The sequence below is a fragment of the Odontesthes bonariensis genome, chromosome 1 (genome assembly GCF_027942865.1).
Source record: "Odontesthes bonariensis isolate fOdoBon6 chromosome 1, fOdoBon6.hap1, whole genome shotgun sequence".
Taxonomy (NCBI): Eukaryota; Metazoa; Chordata; class Actinopteri; order Atheriniformes; family Atherinopsidae; genus Odontesthes; species Odontesthes bonariensis.
Window position 1 is genome coordinate 24,735,358 of NC_134506.1, and position 23,437 is coordinate 24,758,794.

The following is a 23,437-nucleotide window of genomic DNA, read 5'->3' on the forward strand; positions in this document are numbered from 1 at the left end:
TTGATGGTTGTGTTCAGTCTACTGTTTGTATAGAGCACAAAGGTGACACCTAAAGATGATCCTCAATGAATAAAAAGCTAAAGCCTGTCGTTATCTCCTCTGCTCTTACAGATACTGAGCATCAAACCAAAAATTAAGCATTATATCGTTAGTTGCCTTTACTTTACTTTCCCTGTAAGCGGGGATTTATTACAGGTAAGGAGTGGTGTACCTCCCAACAGGTATGATGAGTCCACGCCTTGTTGGTGAGTGGTGGAGAGTGTCACACCCCACAGACGAAGATGTGTATATATAGATGCTGACACGCAGGTTGAAGTCACAGATCAACGCCAAGAAGTGATCAAAGCGTCACCAGGAGAAAGTCATCAGCATGGGGAACAGCTGTGAGCGCGCTGCCAACTTTTTTGGCCCACAGAAGAACACCAATGTGCGTGTCAGTCTGCCGGCCGTCTGCTTCGTCTGGCAGATTGCTATGATTATTCTGTTTGGGGTTTTCATCCGGTATGATAAGGAGTCAGATGCACACTGGCCGGAGACCAAAAGGGAGGAGAACATCACCAGTGACGTTGAGAATGACTTCTACTTCAGATATCCCAGTAAGTGCAACGAGGAAGTCACCTTCCAATTCAGGTTACACTTTTGCAAGTGCTTTGTTTTTTGTTTGTGTTTTATAACTTTGATTCCTGGTGAGACCTCTGATTTTTGTTCCTTTTGATTCAGAGAGTTGAAGATCCATTTAAAGTCATTGAATCTGCAACAATTCAGAACAACATTTTTACTCATCCTGTTGTTTAATTATCAGTTCATTAAAGACCTTCACTTTTCTCTGTCTGTAATAATAAGGTATCAACACTTCTTTATCCAAAAATATTATTTTTCTGGGCTTACATGCAACTATCTGGCAGCTTGGCGGCAAACAAACACCCCAAATGTTCTGCAATGATAAAAAGAAAAGCCTGACTTTGAGCTCTTAATTGATAAAACCCTAAAGTACAAGCACAGTGTAGGCATACCAGTACAATGCAAATCTTTATTCCAGTTAGTTAATACAAAAATGCAACAGATAGATTTTTGATGATTTTTTGTGAGAATCTAATTTGTTTTTGGATATTTTTTCACTTGGGTAAAAAAAATGATCTCACAACCTGTTTACCCATTAAAAAATATTTTTTTTCAATTCTTACAGGTTTCCAGGACGTCCATGTCATGATCTTTGTTGGTTTTGGTTTCCTCATGACATTCCTGAAGCGCTACAGTTATAGTGGTGTGGGCTTCAACTTCCTGATCGCTTCCTTTGGTCTGCAGTGGGCTCTTCTGATGCAAGGCTGGTTCCACACCCTTGACCCCGCAACAGGAAAAATCTACATCGGAATTGAGAGGTAAGCGTCTTCGCCCTGAGGTCTGTTGCATAACTCAAAAATGAAACCACGCTCTTTAACTTATCAGGGAGAAAGATCTTTATAAAGAAATATTTCCTGTTGTTTATCAACTCTTCTTGCTTCAAACAGTCTGATCAACGCAGACTTCTGCTGTGCCGGCTCTCTGATTGCATATGGTGCAATCCTGGGTAAAGTGAGCCCTGTCCAGCTGCTGGTTGTCACCTTATTTGGTGTCACACTGTTTGCTGTGGAGGAATTCATCATCCTCGACCTCCTTCATGTGAGTCCCATCAGCCACCGTCAACCCACAACACACCAAATCATTATCCCTGTGGTAGGAGTTTTGCTTTGTAGTTTGTACTGCAGTCAGCTGTAATGTGTTGCTGAACTCACAGTGCAGAGACGCTGGTGGCTCCATGGTCATTCACTGCTTCGGAGGGTACTATGGTTTGGCTATCTCCTGGGTGCTCTACCGACCAAACCTCCACCAAAGTAAACGCCTCCATGGGTCCAACTACGAATCTGATTTGTTTGCAATGATTGGTAAGTGGCGGGCTATCTACAATTTACGCTTGAACTGTTTTTAGCCTCACACACATCAGTGTTTCGTTTGGACACTGAAGAGTTTGGATTCATCCTAACAGTGGTTTGGTTGGCTTTGTCTCATCTCGCAGGCACACTGTTCCTGTGGATGTTCTGGCCCAGTTTCAACTCCGCCATCACAGACCATGGCGACGGACAGCACAGAGCAGCCATTAACACCTATATTGCCCTTGCCTCCTCCGTTCTTACTGCAGTGGCCATCTCCAGCATGTCTCAGAAGAGAGGAAAACTGGACATGGTAAAGCTACAAAATAAAGCACGCACATGCTCACATCAATCCTGAATGATTCTACAGCCAGACAGGTAACACCCTTGTATTTCACAAGGCTAAGGTGCTGTTTTATCCCGCAGGTTCATATCCAGAATGCCTCTCTGGCAGGTGCCGTTGCCATGGGAACAGCTGCAGAGTTCATGATCCAACCTTACGGCGCCCTAATTGTTGGTTTCTGCATGGGCATCATCTCCACCTTTGGCTACCTGTTTGTCACGGTGAGCACACAGTAATTTTTTATCTCTGTCTCTGTGGTTTCTGTCACACAAAAACTTGCTCGTATGTGTAGTTACTGGAAGGTTATATAACGAGTTATTTTAGGTGCATTCTCTTTCAGTACTGTTTGTAAGACAGAAACTGTGCAGACCCACACCTCAAAGAGTTGGAATACAGAGCATTTTGTGGTGCAGATTTCAATTAATATTTTACAAATGACCTCAAGTTAAATTGAGCAAAATAAGTAAATGCACGCGTAGGGCCACATTCTTATCACAGAGACTATGAGTATTCTGTTAAATTGTGTGACAACAGATCTCTAATCAGCATATCACTGTTTACCATTCTCAGCCCTTTTTAGAGAGGGTTTTCAAGATTCAGGATACATGTGGTGTCCACAACCTGCATGCAGTGCCAGGCATGCTCGGTGGCTTCATAGGTGCAATCGTCGCTGCTGCAGCCTCTGAAGAAGTGTACAGCAAAGAGGGGTGAGAGACAGACATAAGCACGCATCTAACCTGAAATTCAGGAAACCTTACCAGACGTTTCCATGACTCATTAGTGGATGAAAAAACATGCTCTGGCATAAAAGCACACACCCACGTAACAGGCTTTTATCACATTATTCCAATTAACAGCTGTGCTCACATTTACTCACAAACACATTAGCAGGTTTAAATGCTGCAACCCTGCAAGATCCTGCAGGGAACATCTGGTTTCTAGACTGTTGTTTTGTATCTGCCCAGGCTGGTAAACACATTCGACTTGGAGGGCAAGTTAGCAGACAGATCTTTGGGAACACAGGGAGGCTTCCAGGCCGCTGGCACATGTGTATCGATTGCATTTGGACTTGTTGGAGGAGCCATTGTAGGTGAGTTGTTGTCATTGTTGTCCGGTACAACACAATGTCTTCAGAAACAATGAAAGAAAAAAAATCTCCCAGCCATATGCAGCTTTCAGAAATGTTCACACTGAAGATGCTGAGTTACTTGATGCTGTTCTTTTAATTTTAAACTAACAAACTGTTCCATCAAGGCCAAAAATAACTGATGTAGGAAGTCTCACTTGCGGTTTAATTCATTTTTAAAGGTTTCATCCTGAAGTTCCCTATCTGGGGCGATCCTGCTGATGATAACTGTTTCGATGATGAGGCTTACTGGGAGGTAAGAAAACATTTTCTGCCACTAGATGGTGTTCTTTTCCTTTGATTTTCCACTATGAAAACATTCAACATTGTGTTTTAAAGCTTCCCGAGGACGAGGAGACCATTCCTCCTGTTTTGGAGTACAACAACCACATGATACACAAGCAGCAAGACATGTAAGTTAATTCCCAATTGCAAATCATTTTCTTCTTCCTCGCATGAATCTTCCATTAACTGTGACTGTCTTCTTTATGTATAACAGATCCGAGTCAAACTTCTCCGTGGATCAAAGTTAGAGCCTTGCTGTGGGAAACCGAACCCATCATATCAAGTTGAACTTGATGCCGCTGCGACGCAACATTAATTTATAAAGAAGACTAAAAAATTAGCAAAGATCCTTGTTCGCTCTTGTTTGACACCATTTACACCTGATAGATTTGTCAGGCTCTAATTATCGGAAACCAAAGATTACAGGGAGGCTGCAGATAAAGAATGGCCACATATATTGGGGAAAGACTCAGAAAGAAAAAAAAACTCCTATTCAAACCACTAAATCAAATTTGCTTTCCTTCTCAATTTGGATGAATGTCATAGAAATTGTGTAGAAAATGTAAGGTTTGGTTAGATGTAATGTCAGAGATATGTTGTATATGTAATATAAGCTGAGAATGGTGCTCTGAGAATAATTTCTGTGAGTTCTGAAATGTATTACTTAATTCATCAGAGGGAGTATGTCCCACTTATTAAGGCATATAAAAATCCCTTCAGTGGCCATTTTGAAAAGAGTCTGCTGAAAAGCATCACATTGTGTATTGTAGATATAAGAGAGGGTGTTTAGGAATCCAAAGTATTTGTGCTGTCAAATAATGAAATTACTATATCATATTTAGTTATTTTTGTTCAATTAGCTATTGTAAGCTTTGATGTGTGTATCTAACATTCCACCGTTATCCCAAATACAAACAAACAAACCACATAATCTTACTGTGGTGTAGAAGCTCTGAGTAACAATGATACGACTTCCTCCAGTTTGATTGCCGTAGTGTTGAATGCCGATAGCCAAAGAAAGTACATGAAATGGGAACCTTGCAGTTCCAACACCTTACATCAATCAGTATGTTGCATTAATGACTGGCATCATAATAGAGTTATCGATCAAAGATATGTAATAATACATTAGTTTAGGATAAAGACAGCTACTATGAAAATACTCAAAAATGTTACAACTGTTGTGTAAACACAACATTGTTGGCTGAAATGTTTCTGGAGGTGTTCAAGTTGCTCCGTTCTGTCATTCTTGATAGATATTGGAAAGTTTACTTGGGCCATCCGTCCCGACACAAGCAAGACATGACTGCAACTCTTGCAGGTGATTCATACATATTGTTACAATGTGTGTGTGTGTGTGTGGAGGGGGTTTATGCACATTCTTTGAACATCAGTATACAGTACATGTGTACAGTCTGCATGTTATATTGACATGTTATTTTTCCAGATGAAAATCTTTACTTTAATCTCATTTAACTGGAATTAAAAATCAATAAAGTTATATTATTGTCTTGACATCCAACCCTTTCTCTCATTTTTTTAAACAGATCATCATAGGAACATACAATAAAAAGATATAGTAATGTTAAAGTTTAATAATTGTGGTACTTTTGAGTGACCGTGTGTCCTCATTTTGCGTCTGTGCATTGCAAGTATCCTGAATAAATTAACAAAGGGGCTTCATATCCATATATGGTGTAGCGTTTCTACGCGTGAAAATGAATTAATAAACAAAATATCAATTTAAAAGGGGCACCACCTCCCACTTTATTGTTCTGAGAGGAGAACTATTTAAAGTTACAAGGAAAATCTCCACTGAAGCTAAGTTCTATCTGAATTGGCATCCGGCACTTAAAAGATAGTTCGCCTCTTTTGACATGACATGACATCCCATATTAGAGTAATACATTTGCATCACAAAATTGTCCATCCAGAAAAAGTCAGACCTCACAATCGCTTGGCGCTATTTCTCTCTACCTTCATATCACTACGGGCTATGTAAACCGTGCAGACCGAAGTGCAGACCGAAGTGCAGACCCAGCAGTCCGCTTCTTCCGAGCAGTAAACACCGTAACAGGTGCGGCTATCGCTAGGTGGCTGGACGCATTGATATGAAGGGAGGCAAAAATAGCGCCATGTCTGTCATACAGCTTCTTACAGCTTCATGTTAAAAGAGGCGAACTATCCCTTTAAGAATGAATGTAACGCTCTGGTCATTTATAAGGACATTTATCTAAACAGTACTTCAAAATTATATGCAAACAGTTGATAAAAGAAAGTGACAGGGATACTTTGCAGGCTTTACAATAAAAGACAGGTTAAGAGAGAGATATGGCTAAAATGGGGAAACGATGGATGGGGAAATCTGATAAGGATTGGTAAGTCTGGCCTCTCGCTACCCTGAGTTCAGTATTGGTTAATTACTCTTGAGAGCACCTTACAAGGGCCAACACAGCACCACGACTGAGAAGAAGACATGAGACCTTACTTGAAAGCAGAGACTCGGAGCACGAGATGTTAGCTCTTATGGGTAACAGATTGTTAGCGGAGGCTAGCGTTCTGCGTTTCCGTGGCAACCAGCCATCTGAAGATGGGAGTTTTGAGTTTCTACTCGAACCCCTCGGTTTCCTCTCGTGCTATTTGGTCAGGATGGCCCACAGGTTTCTCTCTTCCTTTCTCTGCGTGAAGGTGGTCTGAGACTGGGCCTGATGCTGTCCAAAATTAACCAAACCAACCACGAGTGTCTGGACCAGACTAAATAACAAAGAGGAGAAACTAGGCGAATAAAATCAGAGTTAGTTTCAAGTTTTAACAAAGTAAAAAATGCATGTGGTGATAGTGCAGTCAAAAGAAATCAAAAGTCAAAAGTTAAGTTACGAGGTGTTAAGTTAAGAGATAAGCTAAGAAGTAAGGTAAGAGTTGCATTAAGTTAAGAGTTAAGCTAAGAGAGTGAATGGGAGTAGCGGCTTCCTTTTAAGCATGAAGCCGGGGGTGGGCGGCGATCGGCGTTCCGGGTTTAGCCCAATCAATTAGTGCCCAATCAGTGATATTATAGCTGCATGGCCTGAGGGTGTTGAAATGTTTGTCTCACCAATATCTTATAAGGTGGACTCTCTCTCTCTTAAGCATGTAATAACATCACATTCACTGATTAGATCATATGATTTCCATTACACAGACATTAATAATAAAAATAAGAATATGCATGAACACAAACATGAGAACAAAACATTATTGGCACCGAATTCCTCGATATAACAAAGAGAAAAGTCATTTCTAATGGCCAAAGCCAGATGTAACTTGGTTATTACATGTACATTTTAGTCCAACTGAAAATCACTTGTAGGCATCAAAATGGAAGAAACACACGTGTCTTTCTAATTACTGGAACTTTTAATTATAGGGTGATATCGTTAGAGTGTCCGTTATATATGTCCTCTAGGTGACACTGTGGCTCCATGGAAGAATTTCTGAGATTATAATGTTTTTGATAACTTCTGTAGTGAGGCACGTACAAAGTGATGGAACATCTTAAAATGATGAGTAGGGTGTCCAAGACTGAGTTTCCACACTGTTCAGCAGTTATAACACCAGTTTGTTGTTGTTTTATTAATCCATGTGAATTGGTTGCTGAGAGTTTTTGGTTAAATTCCAAAAGGGTGGAATTTGGGTCTGGAATCTTTCATCCTTGTAGGTGTCAGGTTAAATTTACACCTCATAGATAACAACAGCTTGGTTTTTCCTGGGACGGATGCCCCCCCGCTTTGGTGAACAATGGTGAGCCGTTGCATATTCCCAGCAGGCCGCTTTGGGGGCACACATCTAGCATTTTTGTCTTGAATAATCCTTATGAAAGCAAAGAAAGCTACTCCACAGGCTTTCTCAGATCGTAAATATCTTTAGCGGGTCTGGTTTTGGAAGAGGGGAGGAAGACAAAGGGGGTTTAAGTGATTTGCTCTGTTCTTTCAGGTTCTGAACATGCTACAATGGCCTCATGTCTGACATGTTCAAAATAGCCATAAGTAGTAGTAATATTTTACATGTGTAGTGATATAGCAGTGATCATTGTATATTAAGATATAAGAATATATTCATCTAAAAAGAGGATTGTCTCACACTCTGGAGTGACATAATCACTCCACTGTGCTGATGCACCCCTGCAAAATCAAATAATGCAATTACAAAACAGAGTGTGGATAAATACACCATTTGGGTGCATTTAAATCTATCTTACTGTACTGAGAGAAGAACAATGGACAGCCACTGCATCTTCGAACAGACCACACAGTTCAGAAAACATGTCCACTTTTTTCTTGATGAAATTCCCCTTTTACACCACAAGGTAGAGCTATGAGATAATGAATATGGATGAAAGATGAATATGACCAATTTGCTTTCTTCTCAAACCATGTTTGTTAGAAACCAGGATGTCATTACTGGTGATCGGTTACCTTTTGTGATCATGCTGTGTCATGAAGAAAGATCCCATTTTATGAATGCAGTGTTTGTTAAAACAAAACATTTTACTCAATGAACTCCACTGGTCAACCATGGCTCTCCAAAACAAATTCAAGTCTCTAATTCTTACCTGCACAGCAGCCGCGGCTATTCAGAGACAACACTGGAAGCCGGGCAGCCTCTCCCATTCTCTGGCGAAATGTTAAATTGACGATAAAACAGTTATTCACAAAACACAAGATATGCCCAATACTGCATTTACTTTCATAACTACAACATGTTGTCCTGTAGCTTAATGAAGTGATTTGTTCTGAAATCGCCGCCGTTCACTGAGGAAATCATGTTATGAAGCCGCCACTAACAGCCAGGCTTCCAAGCCGAGGGCTGCCCGGCTTCAGGAGGGGGCGGGAGAGTCAAGTTTTTTTCTACAATTCTAGGTCATCATTGGCTAAATCGACAAAAACTCATCACTTCCGAGGCAACCCGGCGTCTCTGGGGGTAGATTAGACGTGGGCGTGTCAACATGAGGGGCTGTGTCGTGATGATTGGAGTTAGCGTTTGTCCATCATGTGGCAGCCGAATTTTTAAGCGGGAAGAAGCACGCTGGAACTTCAGTCCCAAAGCGGATACAAAAGAGACTGGTTGTCTGTGAAAGTGCTGTAATACTTTTAGTTGTTTCTTTCCAGAATTCATGCTGCCCATTCACAAATGTTACCTTTTTTAAGAATACTTACCGCCACCATCAAACTCTAAGTATTCATTATGACAGGGAAAAGTGCTCCACAGATTCTGACCCAGCCACAGATCCAGCCATTTACAGGCCTTAGATTCGATCATACTTGATTTTGGCCTTGCTGTGTGAATTTTCAAAGTCTATACCTTCTTTCTGTGTATTTGCTGGGCATACTTGTCATACTAGACACAGCTATATTATAACTAATTCTTTTTAACTTTGCTATCTTCTGCTTTGGGATGGCACGAGCCACTACAACCCTGAACGTGTAACATGGGCTTCCCCTGTTTTAAAAGTCAGCAGCCGCCACTGCTGCACAGTGACTGCAGGGTCTATCCCAGCTATACACTCAGTGATACAATTATGCACCCTCCCAATGTAATTGGGGATATGATTTTCTGTTTTAGCTGAGAGCTATCTGGGACTTTCCAGACATCAGCCTGGCAACCTGTCAAACTGACTTTTCCTCCTTACATCCAGTAGCGGCTCGTGGTCTGGAAAATAGGCGATGCAGATGATCTGCGTTATCAAAATGCAAGCTTTTATGGAGCATACGCAATAGGCCAATAGTCTATGCAACCATACGCAGGGGGGGATGTGCGCACTCGCATAAAAGTCTGCCATACAACAAACACAAAAGCCCCATGAGAATGAGCAAAGAGAAAGTTTGTGAAAGGAATTAATACTGCCTATGTTTCAATTAGAGGGAAACTTGTCGCAAATGGTACGGACTTCGGTCGCGCATGGGTAGCCTACGCATGGGTACGCTTGTGCGCACTTTGGATAACGTGTCGGCTAAGTTATGTAGCCCTATTGTATTGTAATGCAACAAATAATGTTTTTTTGCCTTTTCCGAAAAATGCTTCATGTCACACACACCGACAGTGCTCCACATATTGATTGGTAGAATGTGCTCGAGATTTCAAAGAAGGGGCGGCGGGGCCGGGCTTAGCAGAGGGCAGCCAGGCATCTGCCCTGGCCAGTGGCCATAGATCTAACGTTAAGCAGCCACACTGGAGGTAGGCTATATTTCAGCGAAAATAAAAACAGATTCCACTCGCAAAGTCCGTCACAAGCCACAATATGGTGTAATACGATTCCCACTGTGATCGAAGTTGAAATAAATATTTTATCTATAATTTCGTTAAGGTTGGGGGTGTGGCAGGCGGGGCTCTGCCCATCCTGCCCAAATACAGCGGCCGCGGCTGCTTACATCACAAACTCAGGGCCACAACTACCCTCGCCATTTCCTTTTATCGTTTTCCTGCTCGGCAGCTGTTTAGAGGAGCTGCTCATTGTTGGAAAAGAGCTTGAAGACTCAGATTAATCATAAAGCTAAAGAGCTAGGAGATTGTTTACAGGTGTAGACAGAGCTGTCAAGTAACGAATAAAAAAAGTACAAATACTTCATTACCTCACTTAAAGGAGAACTGTGGTATTTTCAACATTAAGCCTCTTTTCTGAGTCGTCTGCAATGTTTTAGAACCCCCCCCACCGCTTTTTTTATGTTTACTGCTGTCTCCAGTATTTGCCTAATTTTGATTCTTCTCAACCTGCTTCAGAACGGCTAGTCATGTGCATGTCTTAAAAGGTCCGTAAAAGCACCATAAACGTCCGTTTTCAAAATAATCAACTCACCGGAGTGGTTACTGGTGTGCACTGGTAATCCATATCAAATTTAGTTGCGAAAAGTTGCTTCTGTCGTGTTTTATTTGGCAGCTCGTTCATGTTCAAACTATTTTCTTAGCGGTGGCGGAGTAATATCAACGAACATCCAGTACAAAATGTCAAATAAAACACGACAGAAGCAACTTTTACACTTTTTAAGATATTAAACTTTTATTCAAATTTTTCCGTTATTCAAATTAATGGAAACTGCTTTCATACATTTTAACTTAGAGAAAAAATTATACATCAAAATGAAGGAAAAATGTTCGTCTTTCAGCCAAGAGCTCACATTTACAGAATTTCAGCTATGAGCCTTGAACCGAGAGCAACCTCTCAAATTCTCTCACTAACTCCAATGTTACGTTTGGTCGTGCACAAAAATCAGCTTCAAGTGTGTTCAACTCGTTGCCATTTAAAAATCTTTCACTCAATTGAAATAAAAACTACATTGCTGCGTTCCTCTAAGCCTTCTGCTTCTGACGGTATTCAAATTATTTTTCTCGCTCTTCAACTTTTCTCACAGGAGGTCATAGTATACCTTCTACCATTTCTGCTCCTTCTCCTGCGGTTCTGCTGGGTGTGAGCTTGTTAAGTGCAGCTGTTTACAAACATTGCTCTCACTGAGGACATCTCTCTTCAACTCATGATGTGCTACATATTACACTGCAGCCATTTTAAGTATTATTCACTTGACCTTCTTTATAGAATATTGTTATAATTAATAATCCAGAAAATGCTTTTCTAATAAAATTCAACGTTTCTTTTGCTACTTTGGCATCTTCAGGTGTCTTCATTACTTCAACCTATTTCATTCCAGCCCATTGTCTCTTCTCTCCAGTTTTCTGCCTTCATCTAGCTCCAGCTCCTTTCACAACTACCTTCCAGGCCTTTTAAAACTTTTGGCTACATTTCCACACATTTCTACATTGTTTCTCTTCTTTTCACTTTTGGTTTTGCATTTCCCTTCTTTTTTTTCTTCTCCTCCTGTTGTTTTTAACCCTTCAGCTTCTCTTCACTGACACTTCTGCCCTTTTTCAGCCATTTGAACAGTTCTGCCTGTTTTCATTCAGCTTCAAATCATTTCACTAATTTCTTTTTCAACTTCTATGTAACAATATGCTTCTGGACTCTTTTAATATTTAATTGAGCTGCCAGATCCTTTCCATTACACCCTTTTAGAATGACTCAGCAAAATTTCAAGACTTTTCATTCCGCTTGAAATCCTTTTGTTTTTAACCCTTCACAGGAACGTTCCTAGGCATACAACTGTACAGGGGCACAGGCCCCCAACTAGAACACCTTCACCAACACTGCCTTACTGTATACAGAAAATTAGCCTGTACTGGATGTATAAGAACATTTATTCAAATTTGCATGAACCTCAACAGGTTTAACAGATCTATGGGCTATCTAAGTCAATAAAAACACTTTTGAGTTCACCCATTTAGCTTTTCAATTCCTCCTTCTGTAGCTCATCAAACATAATCAAGTAATACAAGAGGCAATATTACTAAAAAAAAAAACAGTATACACAGTATTATAATTTTCAAAAGATACAAAATAATGAATATTTCAGTCCAGGTACTGAACATTTTTTAATCTTACTGTAGCACAGTCAATAAATACTTCTTCAAGAGGGAATATTTCAAACTAAAAATTAAATGAAGAGAACCTGATAAAAATGATTAAATTACAAGTGGTCTGATAAGTTATTCCCCTGATTTAGTAGCCTTTTAAACTAGCCTACCCACATTTTACCCATTTATCTTGCTCTAACTTATGTAAGTTTACTTTTTAAGCATCAAACTGTAACGCCTGCTCTTCATCTCGGTAAAAAGGTCAATGACTACACTGTGACTGCAGCCAAGATGGAGAGGTGATGCAGCCTCGCTTGTGACATTGTGGACCTTAGCCAAGTATGGAGCCGTCTCAATACACTGAAAGATCTCTCACAGCTACAACAGAAAAAACAAATTTCTTACCTCCCTCCACTTCATTCTCAGTTCTCTCTGTTGCTTCTGACTCTCCTCTTTGAGGAGAGTCATGGACACAAAGTTCCTTGTGTCCATGACCACGATGACGGCAATCCATCAATGTGTAGTGGTTCATATAGCCTACTACGCTTCGATTGGCAAAATGTGTGGGCTACGATCCGCTGATAAAATATGACGTGCGGGCCGCAGTATCTTACCTCCCAACTTGCGCGCTACGCATCACAGGCGGTCCATTCGCTGAGCATGCACAGACGCACCCAATGCCTGCGAATACAACCTCGTCACTTCATTCGTTGGTAGACCTAAAAAAAAGAAAAAGAAAAAAAGAAAAAACGCCAGTTTTCTAGACTACCACTGTTTACCATGTCAAGTTAGTGGAGTGTACGTCAACTTGCTGCTGAGAGTCATACAGGCTGTGTGTGTCAGAAGAGGCAAGGGGGATAGACTGATCACAGGCCACACAACACAAACTGCTTCCAATCCAAATAAACTGAATTTCATTCCTAAAATTAACATAGACCCATATCCCTTCATGTAATTAACTGGATTATGTGAATAATGTAAAAAATAAAAATAAAAAAGTAACATTTTTTTTAAAAAAATCTGTGCAGTCATCTACGTGAATTTGTTTATGTCACGTGACTCCGGTTAATTGACGGGTGAACGGACGGTGTTATTTGGGAAAATCAAAGGTAATAATGTCGAGTCATCATGGTAAAAGACCAAAGAAGCCATCAGGTGCCCAGTTTAGAAAGAGAAGAAAAGAAGAGGAGAAACAGGTAAAAGATAAAGGTATGCAGATTTCTATGAGTGACGTGAGTTGTCACAGTAGGGTGGAGGTGCGAGGCGTGAAAGGACACGGATGCAGACTTTCAAAAAAGCAAGACTTGATTATTTATTTCAAAACAAGGTCAAAACAAAGCGCAGCTGCAGTGCAAACAAAAACTGAACTATGAAAAAAAAACATAACTTAGACAAAACAAAGCACATGACTTGGAAATACTTAGCTTGGCTGTGAACGCGATGAAGGGAGTAAGGATTTCACAAAGACTGTGAGAAAAGAGAAAGCCTAAATACTGTGGGAACTGATGAGATACTGGATGCAGCTGAGGGAATCGACAGGTGAAGTGAATGAACTATGCACCTGAACATGGGGACTGAGGAAACAGAAATTGTGGGGAAAACAATGGCAAAACTAAAACATAGCAAAACTTAAGAACTAAACATGAACTTAAAACTAAGACATGACATAAAGTAAAACACAAAACATGGGGAAAACCCCATGAACGTGACATGAGTGAGGTAGGCTATAGACCATTTATTAGCCTCTTGCTAATATGTTGCTATTAGCCACGACTGTATTTGATTTTTAGTTTTGATGAACTAGAATTAGAATTGAGACATCATGTCATGCAACTAATTTCACCCATAGGCAACCTAATCTAGTTTGTTTTTGCAACACAACAATGTTAATGTTAATGCCAGTTGTAAACAGGGTGAAAACAGGGTGCTACAGTCTGAGCACTGTTGTCATTGTAGCACTCGTGTTAGACCTTGTGTTAGAATTACAGTTTACGCTACTAAGACCTAGGTTCTGAGGAGTAGGTATAAGTGTAAGTGCATTTCCTTAGCTGGGAAATCCTGATAGTTCCTAGATGAATTCAAGATGAATCCCTGTAGCAGCTGGCCAGTCTACTAACAGGAATCTTCAGAGCATCGTCCATGGGTCTGGCTCGCCTTCAAAGACTCACTCAATCACGGGGTCTCAAAAAACCAGTCTATGCATTTTGTGCAGAACAACAAATAAAAATTACTTAATCACTTCAACACATATCAAATCACGATAAATTAAATGATGTCACGTTCAATCGCTGCATCAAGTTTACACTTTTTTTTAAACTTATAAATGGAGATAATCTCCCAAAGAAATTATTTTTAACCGTCTTTAGACATGAATTTTCTCAAATCTCCACTCGTAAAATTAGAGCATTCTCTAGGTAACAGAGTAACGTCATTTAACATGTAATCAATTTTAACAACACTTTCAATATGAAATAATGCACACATTTTACTAAATAACATCATGAATTCAACATCTAAATACTTCGACTGGTTTTAACCGACATTCAACTATGCTATATAATGCTAATATGAGCAATTCGCTAACCAACGGTTCTAGCATGGTTGCCGAGTCTGCTAGCGCGAGCGGTGTTGATGACGTCACGATTTTGTGCCGGCTATAGAGCTTGAAAGTCCCGCCCCCTTTTTTGCTTTTTTTTCCTACTTCCGTCGTCCCCATGGGACCTCATGCCTGGATCTATTGACATGGGCAGGATGATGTCTTCTGTTCCCAGTCATTATATGCCTTTTTACAGTACACGCATGATGTTCTGGGGTTAAATATGGATGAGTTCATGCAAAAACATTGGCGATTTGTCGTAGGAGTGTCTGGTTAAACGTTGTAAAAAAAAGTTAGGGTAAAAAGACTACATTGCGTCGCATATGCTACGTCACTGATCATATTTCCCACCATGGACGAAGCCAGACATATCACCACCAGCATAGCAGAAGCTCTCCACGTGCCCCGACTGGTAGTGGTTCTCTCCTCGGCTCACAAGTTTTCGTTCGCCCTCGAAAAACTGAGTGAAACTGGCCAACGACAGCGCCATGATTGCTCTTCTTCTTCCACTCCTCCGCGCGCCCAAACGTGATGACGTTTATTTTCCGTGCCAAACGCTACATGCTGTAGTTCGAGAAATGCTCAGAAAAATAACTTAACAATGAAGCACTTATGCCCGCTAAACTGTTACGCTACTGGTATGAAAAAATATTAAAAAATGTCCTACACAACATATGTGAAATGCAAGACTCAATTCCATCAAGCGCAAAAAATAGTTTTATTCCGTCATGGCTCCGTCATTGACTTGAATGTCAAATTATTACACTTCCGTGGTCCCGAGGGGAGGAAGTTGAATGACGTCAAGGAGGCGGGACTTTCAAGCTCTATATATAGTGGCGCAAGTAGATGCGCCAGTAGTTGCAATTTTCTCCGTCACAGAGGTGGCGCTGCTACGTGGAGGTTACCACTACTCTACAACCACAAAAGTGGAGAAGAAAACAATGAAGAGCAGGAACACTGTCATCAATGATACTGCTGCAGTATCTGGATAATTTAATTTTTTTAATTCAGTCAATAGAGGTGAAGGTTTGAAGCCCCCGGCATCACCACTTGGAGTCTCTGCCCTCTTCTTTGCCTTCAGGTATCTGTCCCGTAGCTTCTTCCACACATTCTTACAGAACTCTCCCTCTTTCCCCAAAGTTCTGCCCATCTCTGTCCACCAGTTTGGGGAGTTTACGTGCTCCCTGTGCTGTTTCACTGCAGTTTCGTACAGGTGCCTGTACAAACCCACCTCCTGACTGAGCCTGGTCTTAAATTGGTCCATCCGGTTCGTCGTTCTTGGCGCAGCCAAGTTACAAAAATCGACTGGTGCACGACAACGCGCTGCGCCATCTTTTCAAGGGAAACGCCAGGCCTGAAACCTCATTTTGACGTCACGGGCCGCCACCGCCATGAGCGACGCGTCAACTGTAAATCCACCTTTACTAGCCGACAACCTTGCTAGCCATTAGCTTCACATATCATTGATATCACTCACCGGAGTTTCCACAGTAAGTTACAATTATCCAGCCCTGTCAATGTCAGCGATATACACCATGCAGCACTCCCTCTCGCACACTTTATCCTCTATTCTCTTTTTTTTCTGTATACTTTCCTCTGTGGTTTGTATCTCACCGCTCACATGGCTGGGCTCTCTTGTTATGCTTTTTTTTTTCTTCCACGTGCTTGTCCGTCACACACACACAAGCGGAGGATAGGGCCTGCAGTCTCTATTTATGTACTGTATTCAATTTATTTATCATGTTTTTTCTTTCTTTTTGTACCTAAGATTCTAAATAATAAAATAATACAAATAATATAATATGTTGTTGTGTTGGTGCCGGGGTATGTCTTTTTTGGGGGGGGGGCAAGGGATGGTTCGCCCAGGGCGTAAATCTAGCCAGGACCGCCTGTGGGGTACATGGTTGAAATAGGGAAAATCGTGCCTATGTTATTCTTCCTTGGCTCTGAGAGCCGGCTCTTTGTAGTGAATCCAAAGAGCCGGCTCTCACTCGATGCGAACCGGCTCCCAGTTGTTTTCCATTCGCTGCTTAGGTTTCATTTTCAGTGCTCAGTCCCAGCTCTGGTAAGCTGGAGTTACAGTTGACGCGTCTGTCACGGCGGTGGCCTTTGTTATAATTGGCCACCATGGAGACCAGCATGCGGTATTCACGTGAGAATTAAGGAGTTTGGTTCTGGTTTTGGATGGTTCTATTCTGTGGATTTGTTTGAAATTTTTTTGTTCACTTGTCCAATAAAAAAAGTTTAATTGAGGACTTTATTAATGTTAGCTTGAGTTTGGTTCTGTTCTGTGGATTTGTTTATTGTTAATTTGTGCAACAAAAAATTTAATTGAAATAAACAAATGTAAGAGTGGTTTTGTCACAGAATAAATGCACAGAATTAGGCAATTATAAGCTCTCATAAAAACACTGAAAGCAAAAGGATTTTCAACACATAAACCATGATTTTTTTTTTTTGCAAAGTTACGGTAAAATATAGGCTACAAAAGATCCGAAATAAAGAGCCATTCGGGAGTCGAAAGAGCTGGCTCTTGGAAAAGAGACGAACTTCACATCAGTCGTGGCATACTCTGAAGGATGTATATGGAAATTTTTACAGGGGCACAACGCATTTTTACAGGGGCACGTGCCCCAGTAAAAAGTGTCTGGTGACGTGCCTGACCCTTCAGCTTTTTTTGCCCAAACTTCTGCTTCAAATCGTTTCACTAATTTCTTTTTCAACTTCAACGTGTTCTCTGTATTCAACATATCTGTATTCAACTTCTGAACTCTTTTAACATTCAATTTAGGGTTCCAATTAAGCCGGCATATCCATTCCATTACACCCTTTTAGAATGACTCAGCAAAATTTCAAGACTTTACATTCTGCTTGAAATCCTTTTGTTTTTTTTAACCCTTCAGCTTTTCTTGGCTGACACTTCTGCCATTTTTCAGCCGTTTAAACAGTTCTGCGTTTTTTCAAATCGGCTTCAAATCCTTTCACTATTTTCTTTTTCAACTTCACAATTTATTCAACCAATACCTCAGCAACAGTTTTTATTGCTATTTATTTATTTTTTTTACTATTTTCAGCTTTTTTAGCATGGATTTTTAGAATATCCCCATTCAGCTCATAAACATTCTCACAGCTGTTTCGCAGGAACAGCTCTTTCTAGTTCTAACTGCGATTGTGCAAAAAGTATCAAGCTAATTGCTGTATTAGCTCCGTGGCTGAGGCAACGTCTCTGCCCCAACTCACAGCTCCCTACTCTCCCTTCCAGCTCGTAGAAACTTGCTGCTCTGCAAGATTCAGGACTCACGATTCATACCTGACTCACAGTTCACAGGCAGCTCACTCACTCCCTCTCGGCTTAATTTTGAAGAAAGCTGGAGTTCATTCATTCTGTACATAATTATTTTATTCTAATGGCGCACTTTTGAATGTTAGAGTATTATTATTTTTGCACAATTTATTTGGTTATTTAAATGTTCTATTTGTGCACAGTTTCATTCATTTTATCATAATATTGCACTGTTTCACACTGAATTTATTGGCTGTTTGGGTTATTTGCATTTATTTAGAGAGAGAGAAAGAAAAATAATTATGTTTCGTCTTGTAGACTTCTTGATTTTTAGCCTTTTTCACAATGATTTGGGACGTGGTTTGGGACATGCTTGTACATTTCGTGGTGCACACTCTGGGTGATTGACTCAAGTGACTCAAGTGACTCGAAAACCCGATTCACTTTAGTGAGTGACTCGTACAAACTCAAGTCAGTAAAAGTCATCATATCTTCCGCTCCATGAAACTAATGCTCAGTAGCACACATATATGGTTCTTTAATGTATTTGCATTATACTAAAATGCATTAACTTTCATTTGGCATATATGAGGCTGAAACAGGTAGCCTAGTACATCCCAAATTTTTCAACATTAACATTTTAATTAGGGCTGTGACTCGATTAAAATTTTTAATCGCGTTAACTACAGACTTTGAAATTAATTAATCGAATTTAATCGCATATACTTTATCCTTTAGAAAATTAACATTTTCAACAATATTTCAACAAACACAGAACATATCCCTATTTGAAATCTGAATGTAGCATGCATGAAAACACAGTATATAGAATCTTGGATGTTAAGCTGCGTTGGGCCCCCGTTAGCTTCCACGCTAGCTGCTACATGTTTAGCGTTGAGGTGATATTTGAGGCTTGATACGCGAATTCCTTGTTGCATAATCTGCACACAACCACGCTCTTGTCGACGCTTCCATCCGTCTGTATTTAAAAAAATAAATAAATTAAAAAAATTAAAAAAAAATCAAAATTATAGTGTGCGATTAAAATGCGTTATTTTTTTTTACGCGCTAATATGTGTGTAGTTAATTAATCGAAATTAACGCGCTGAAGTCCCAGCCCTAATTTTAATATAACATTATAGTCATTATGGCCTTTAGAAAAATGATGTTTTTCGGGGGGAGGGTCGTGTAGTGTAGCCCCTGCGGTGCAGGGCCTATAACATTTGATGGCTTTTTTTTTCTTTACATTACTTTTACTTTTATACTAAGTAAGTATTTTTGAAGCCAGTACTTTTATACTTCTACTTGAGTAAAAAACTCGAGTTGATACTTGATTCTTCAACTTCTACAGAAGTCTTTTTAAAGTCTAGTTTCTATACTTCTACGTGGGTAATCAATGTGAATACTTTTGACACCTCTGGGTGTAGATAATAAAAGGAAGTTTTTTTTACAGCTGAAATGTCTTTTTGGTGTCCAAATGTTTGCGCTATGCTCTTTTTACCTAGTTTTTTTTCAAATTTAAATTACTCAAAAAAAAAGGACATACAAACCTTGCTTAAAATGTCAAAACAGCTTAATCTTAATCTTTAGAGATAACTTGATCTTTGGCTCACTTTCAGCTGATAATTTGCCCAGGGACAAACGTTTGCATGTCACTGTATGATAACTTATTTTTGCCCGTGTGTGTTTTCGGCTGAGTGAATGCTTCCTGTGCTCAAGCTTCAAATAAGACTTGTGACTGAGCATTCCTCCTCTTCTTCATGATATTCTGTTGCCTGACTGAGAACTCTCTGTATCAAAGCCTTTTTTTAGTGTGTGCTTTCCATCCTGTAAGATTAATAAAATAATCCCCAATTGTCCCCCATTTCAAAAATACCTTCCAGGGGCCTCATGTACAAAGACTTGCGTGGATTTCCTACTGAAACATGGCGTACGCTCAAACCAAAATGCCCTCCAACGTCGGATGTACGAATCTGTGCGCACGCATGTATCCAAGCACATTTCGTTTGTACATCCCAATCAACTTGGAATTGAGCGCACATGTCGGAGCACCCGACTCCTCCCTGTCCACGCCCCTACTTAAATACGCAAATCACATTTAAATGAGCTCTGAACCTGCGATTCCCGTCTGTGTATGATCAGAAAATAAAGAAAAAAGACTGAATAAGACGGGAAAAAAGAACTTCACGGAAAGCGAGATGTCGGTGCTACTTTCTGAAGTGAAGGCCTGCTAAAATGTGTTCTTTGGCACGCTGTCCTCCTCCGGCATAAGCAGCAAACGCAAGAGGAGTGGGTGGGAGAGCCTGAGGCTGTCAATGCTGGGGGGTCTGAGAAGCCTCACAAGCAGAGGTGAAGAAGAAGTGGTCCCACATTAAGGTGGAGGTGAAGCGGAGACTGGCTGCCCACCACTGCAGTGTGGCCAAAACAGGCGGGGGGGGGGGGTGACCGACTCTGTTTTGAGAGTCGGCGCAACAATGGGTGACACTGCTCTCTCATGGGGTGGTGGGAGCTCATGTGGGTGACTCTGATTACCCTGAAGTCTAAGAATAAAACTAATTTATAACACCCCCAAGCTAAATACCGATGTTTTTGTGTAACTCACAACAACGTGTTCATACAGTAACGTGCAGAAGTGCGCCGGGGAAAAGTCGAGGCTGATTGAGACATTTCACACTTTACGCACGGGGTTATTAACATTTGCCCACAGAGACGATCGGGGGCTTGTTAGAAAGATCTTAACCTGAAGTTTAACCAGCAAAAAACAGCAAGAAACTAACTTTAACCACCGACTAATATATATAATATAATAATGATGCTGTGAAGATGGGATAGACATTTGGGGCGCACATACTCAATGCGCGTCACGGGAATAATATTAGGACCATTACAAGAATAAAGTTACTCACCAAGAAGCCAGCCATCGCGCACAGTGCCACCTTGTAGTCTGTTCCCAACGATGCTGTTACTCAGAATGTATGAATCGTGCGTTGAACCAGGCCAGTCGAAAGCTCCGATTACAAAACCGGCTGTCGCTTCAAATTGAGCTTTAATGTTGGCCTGTTGGGGATTTGATATACGTGGCTGAGATGCGGATAATTCTGTCCCACACGGCTGGCATGGCTCGGCTGGCACAGTCCCAATCGGTTGGCGACCTGCCCCTGGAATGCTCCGGTTGGAACCCCAGTGTGCACATCACCTGTGAGCACAGGCAGCGCATGGCTCCTCGCTGTGTTGCGCTCCAACGCCGGCCGCAGCTCTGCGCACAGTTCTAGGAGGATTTCCCTCAAAACGGCTAATGAGTAATCAGTCGCCATCATATGCCAGCTAATACTCTCTGTTGTAGTGAACACACGCTCTCTTCGAATTGCACCATTTGCAAAGTCTTCTAATACTTTTAAAGCAGCCATTGTTTTTAATGGTATGCATTGCACCACTTTGCGCTGCTTTTATATCCACTCGTGTAAATGGAGACACATGGGTGTGTCAATTGTTTATCAGTATTAATTGTTCATGTGTCTCAAATGTGCACATCACTGTCTGAGGACTAATTGTTTTCACATTTATTTATTATAACAGTTTCCCAACATCACCTTAGGTGTCGCCAAAGAATCAACAGCTGCAGAAACGTGCGTACACCAGCCCTGAAGCTGCCGTGAGGCACCGCACATTTCCACGGTCATTTCATTCTTGATACATCTGATCGTTGACGTGAAAAGGTGCGTACGCCACTATTTTGTGCGTACGCACGCTTTGTACATGAGCCCCCTGGTCTTTTAAAACTTTTGGCTACATTTCCACACATTTCTACATTGTTTCTCTTATTTTTACTTTTGGTTTTGCATTTTCCTTATTTTCTTCTTCTCCTTCTGTCAGCTTCTCTTCACTGACACTTCTGCCATTTTTTAGCCATTTGAACAGTTCTGCCTGTTTTCATTCAGCTTCAAATCGTTTCACTAATTTCTTTTTCAACTTCACAACTCTCTGCATTAAAGCCTTTTTTTAGAGTGTGCTTTCCATCCTCTAAGATAAACAAAATGATCCCCAATTGTCCCTTTAAAGGCATGGTTGGTAATCCTGTTCAGAAACACATTTTGTAATACTGGGTGAAATGGTCCGTCTGTCCTGAGAGAAATCTATACAAGATGTATTTAGAAAAAGGGACGAAAATAATCAGACCTCTGTGGCAGCTGCAGGACTGAGAAAAAGCTGACCAATCCGAGATCAGCGTCCCGCTGATCTCGGATTGGTCAGACTGTTGCGCCTACGACAAACCAATCAGATGCCTCTGCTTTCTGCCTACGCCCCCCTCTGTCGGCTCCCTGCTCCGTGTGCGCATGCGGTTCTACCGGCTTTGGATGAAGCACTGACGGAATGGGGAGGGGGGGGTGGAGCTTAGAGGAGGGGACACTTTCGAATCTTGTTAGCTCTCTTGCTAGCTCTCTAGGATTACCTACCATAGCTTTAAGCTTGTTACTATTATAATAATACCTAGTTTTGATCTTGTTCTTTTCAGCCTTGTCAAAGATAATTTGCCTGTGACTGCTTTACTCCTAATTATTCTCTTGTAAATATCCAACCTTTAAAGAAAACAACATGTACTTTTACTAGAAAATGACAGATTACAAAATAACAGCTGTTGCAAGAACAAAAAACAGATTTTGTACACAAAACGCCAAAAGCTCATTAGTTCTTTTTCATAAATTAAATTTTTGTGATGAGTTACAAACACTCATATATATGTTTTTCAGCATGGAGGAATATATAAATGCCATTCCCTAACTGGAATCAGATTATTATTTAAACACAGCTTAATAATAAATCAACTTGAAGAGTTTATGCATTTGGCAGACGCTTTTATCCAAAGCAACTTACAGGTAGGCTAAGGGAATCTTGCCTAAGTACCCCTATTGGAGGTAGTAACTTTCATGCAGGGGATTTGAACCCAGGTCACCTACACAAAAGGTGGCAATCTTACCACTCTGCTAACCAGTTAGGTAAACTATTGACATATTATCCATTTGCCTCTCAAAATCAGAACACATGGGAACATGAACAGGGCAATCGTCACAGCATCAAGCCTGCCCTCAGATTTTGATCTGTAATCTTTTAATCAACGTGACACCAAGAATGAAATGTACCTCATTAGAGTTCAAAGGTCTAGTTAGAGTGTATGATTCACATAACTCTTAGGAACATCTTGTTTTGCTATCAAAAGAACATCTCGTTACACGCTGTACTCCAACAATTACTGGTGTGATTGTTGGAGTGTGTGTGTGTGTTTGTGTATCTTTTGTGGATGTGTGTGTGTTGGGTTTGGGTGGGTTGTAGACGGATGTGGAACACATCTGTTTTTTTATATGTATTGTAATTGTTTTATTTTTGTTTTGCTTGCTTTTTTGCTGTAATTTATTCTTTTAATTAATAGGTAATTTTGCCATGCTCCTTCTGGCAGGGGGAGTAC

The 23,437-nt window shown here is 40.7% G+C and overlaps 1 protein-coding gene across 2 annotated transcripts in view; it reads left to right on the top strand.

Moving 5' to 3' along the window:
* The first annotated feature begins 296 nt into the window (after positions 1-296).
* LOC142377555 (ammonium transporter Rh type C 2) overlaps positions 297-23,437 on the top strand; it is a 28,282-nt gene continuing 5,141 nt past the window's right edge. Inside the window, exons 1-11 of one of the 2 annotated variants that reach the window (XM_075461787.1) lie at positions 297-596; positions 1,187-1,379; positions 1,509-1,659; positions 1,775-1,922; positions 2,054-2,220; positions 2,334-2,471; positions 2,821-2,957; positions 3,216-3,340; positions 3,559-3,632; positions 3,716-3,789; positions 3,876-5,176. In XM_075461787.1, coding sequence (XP_075317902.1) covers positions 371-596; positions 1,187-1,379; positions 1,509-1,659; positions 1,775-1,922; positions 2,054-2,220; positions 2,334-2,471; positions 2,821-2,957; positions 3,216-3,340; positions 3,559-3,632; positions 3,716-3,789; positions 3,876-3,909 — 1,467 coding nt within the window. In that variant the 5' untranslated portion in view covers positions 297-370 and the 3' untranslated portion in view covers positions 3,910-5,176. Of the gene's footprint in view, positions 597-1,186; positions 1,380-1,508; positions 1,660-1,774; positions 1,923-2,053; positions 2,221-2,333; positions 2,472-2,820; positions 2,958-3,215; positions 3,341-3,558; positions 3,633-3,715; positions 3,790-3,875; positions 5,177-23,437 lie in introns of those variants that run through there. The other variant, XM_075461798.1, reaches the window with a different exon arrangement.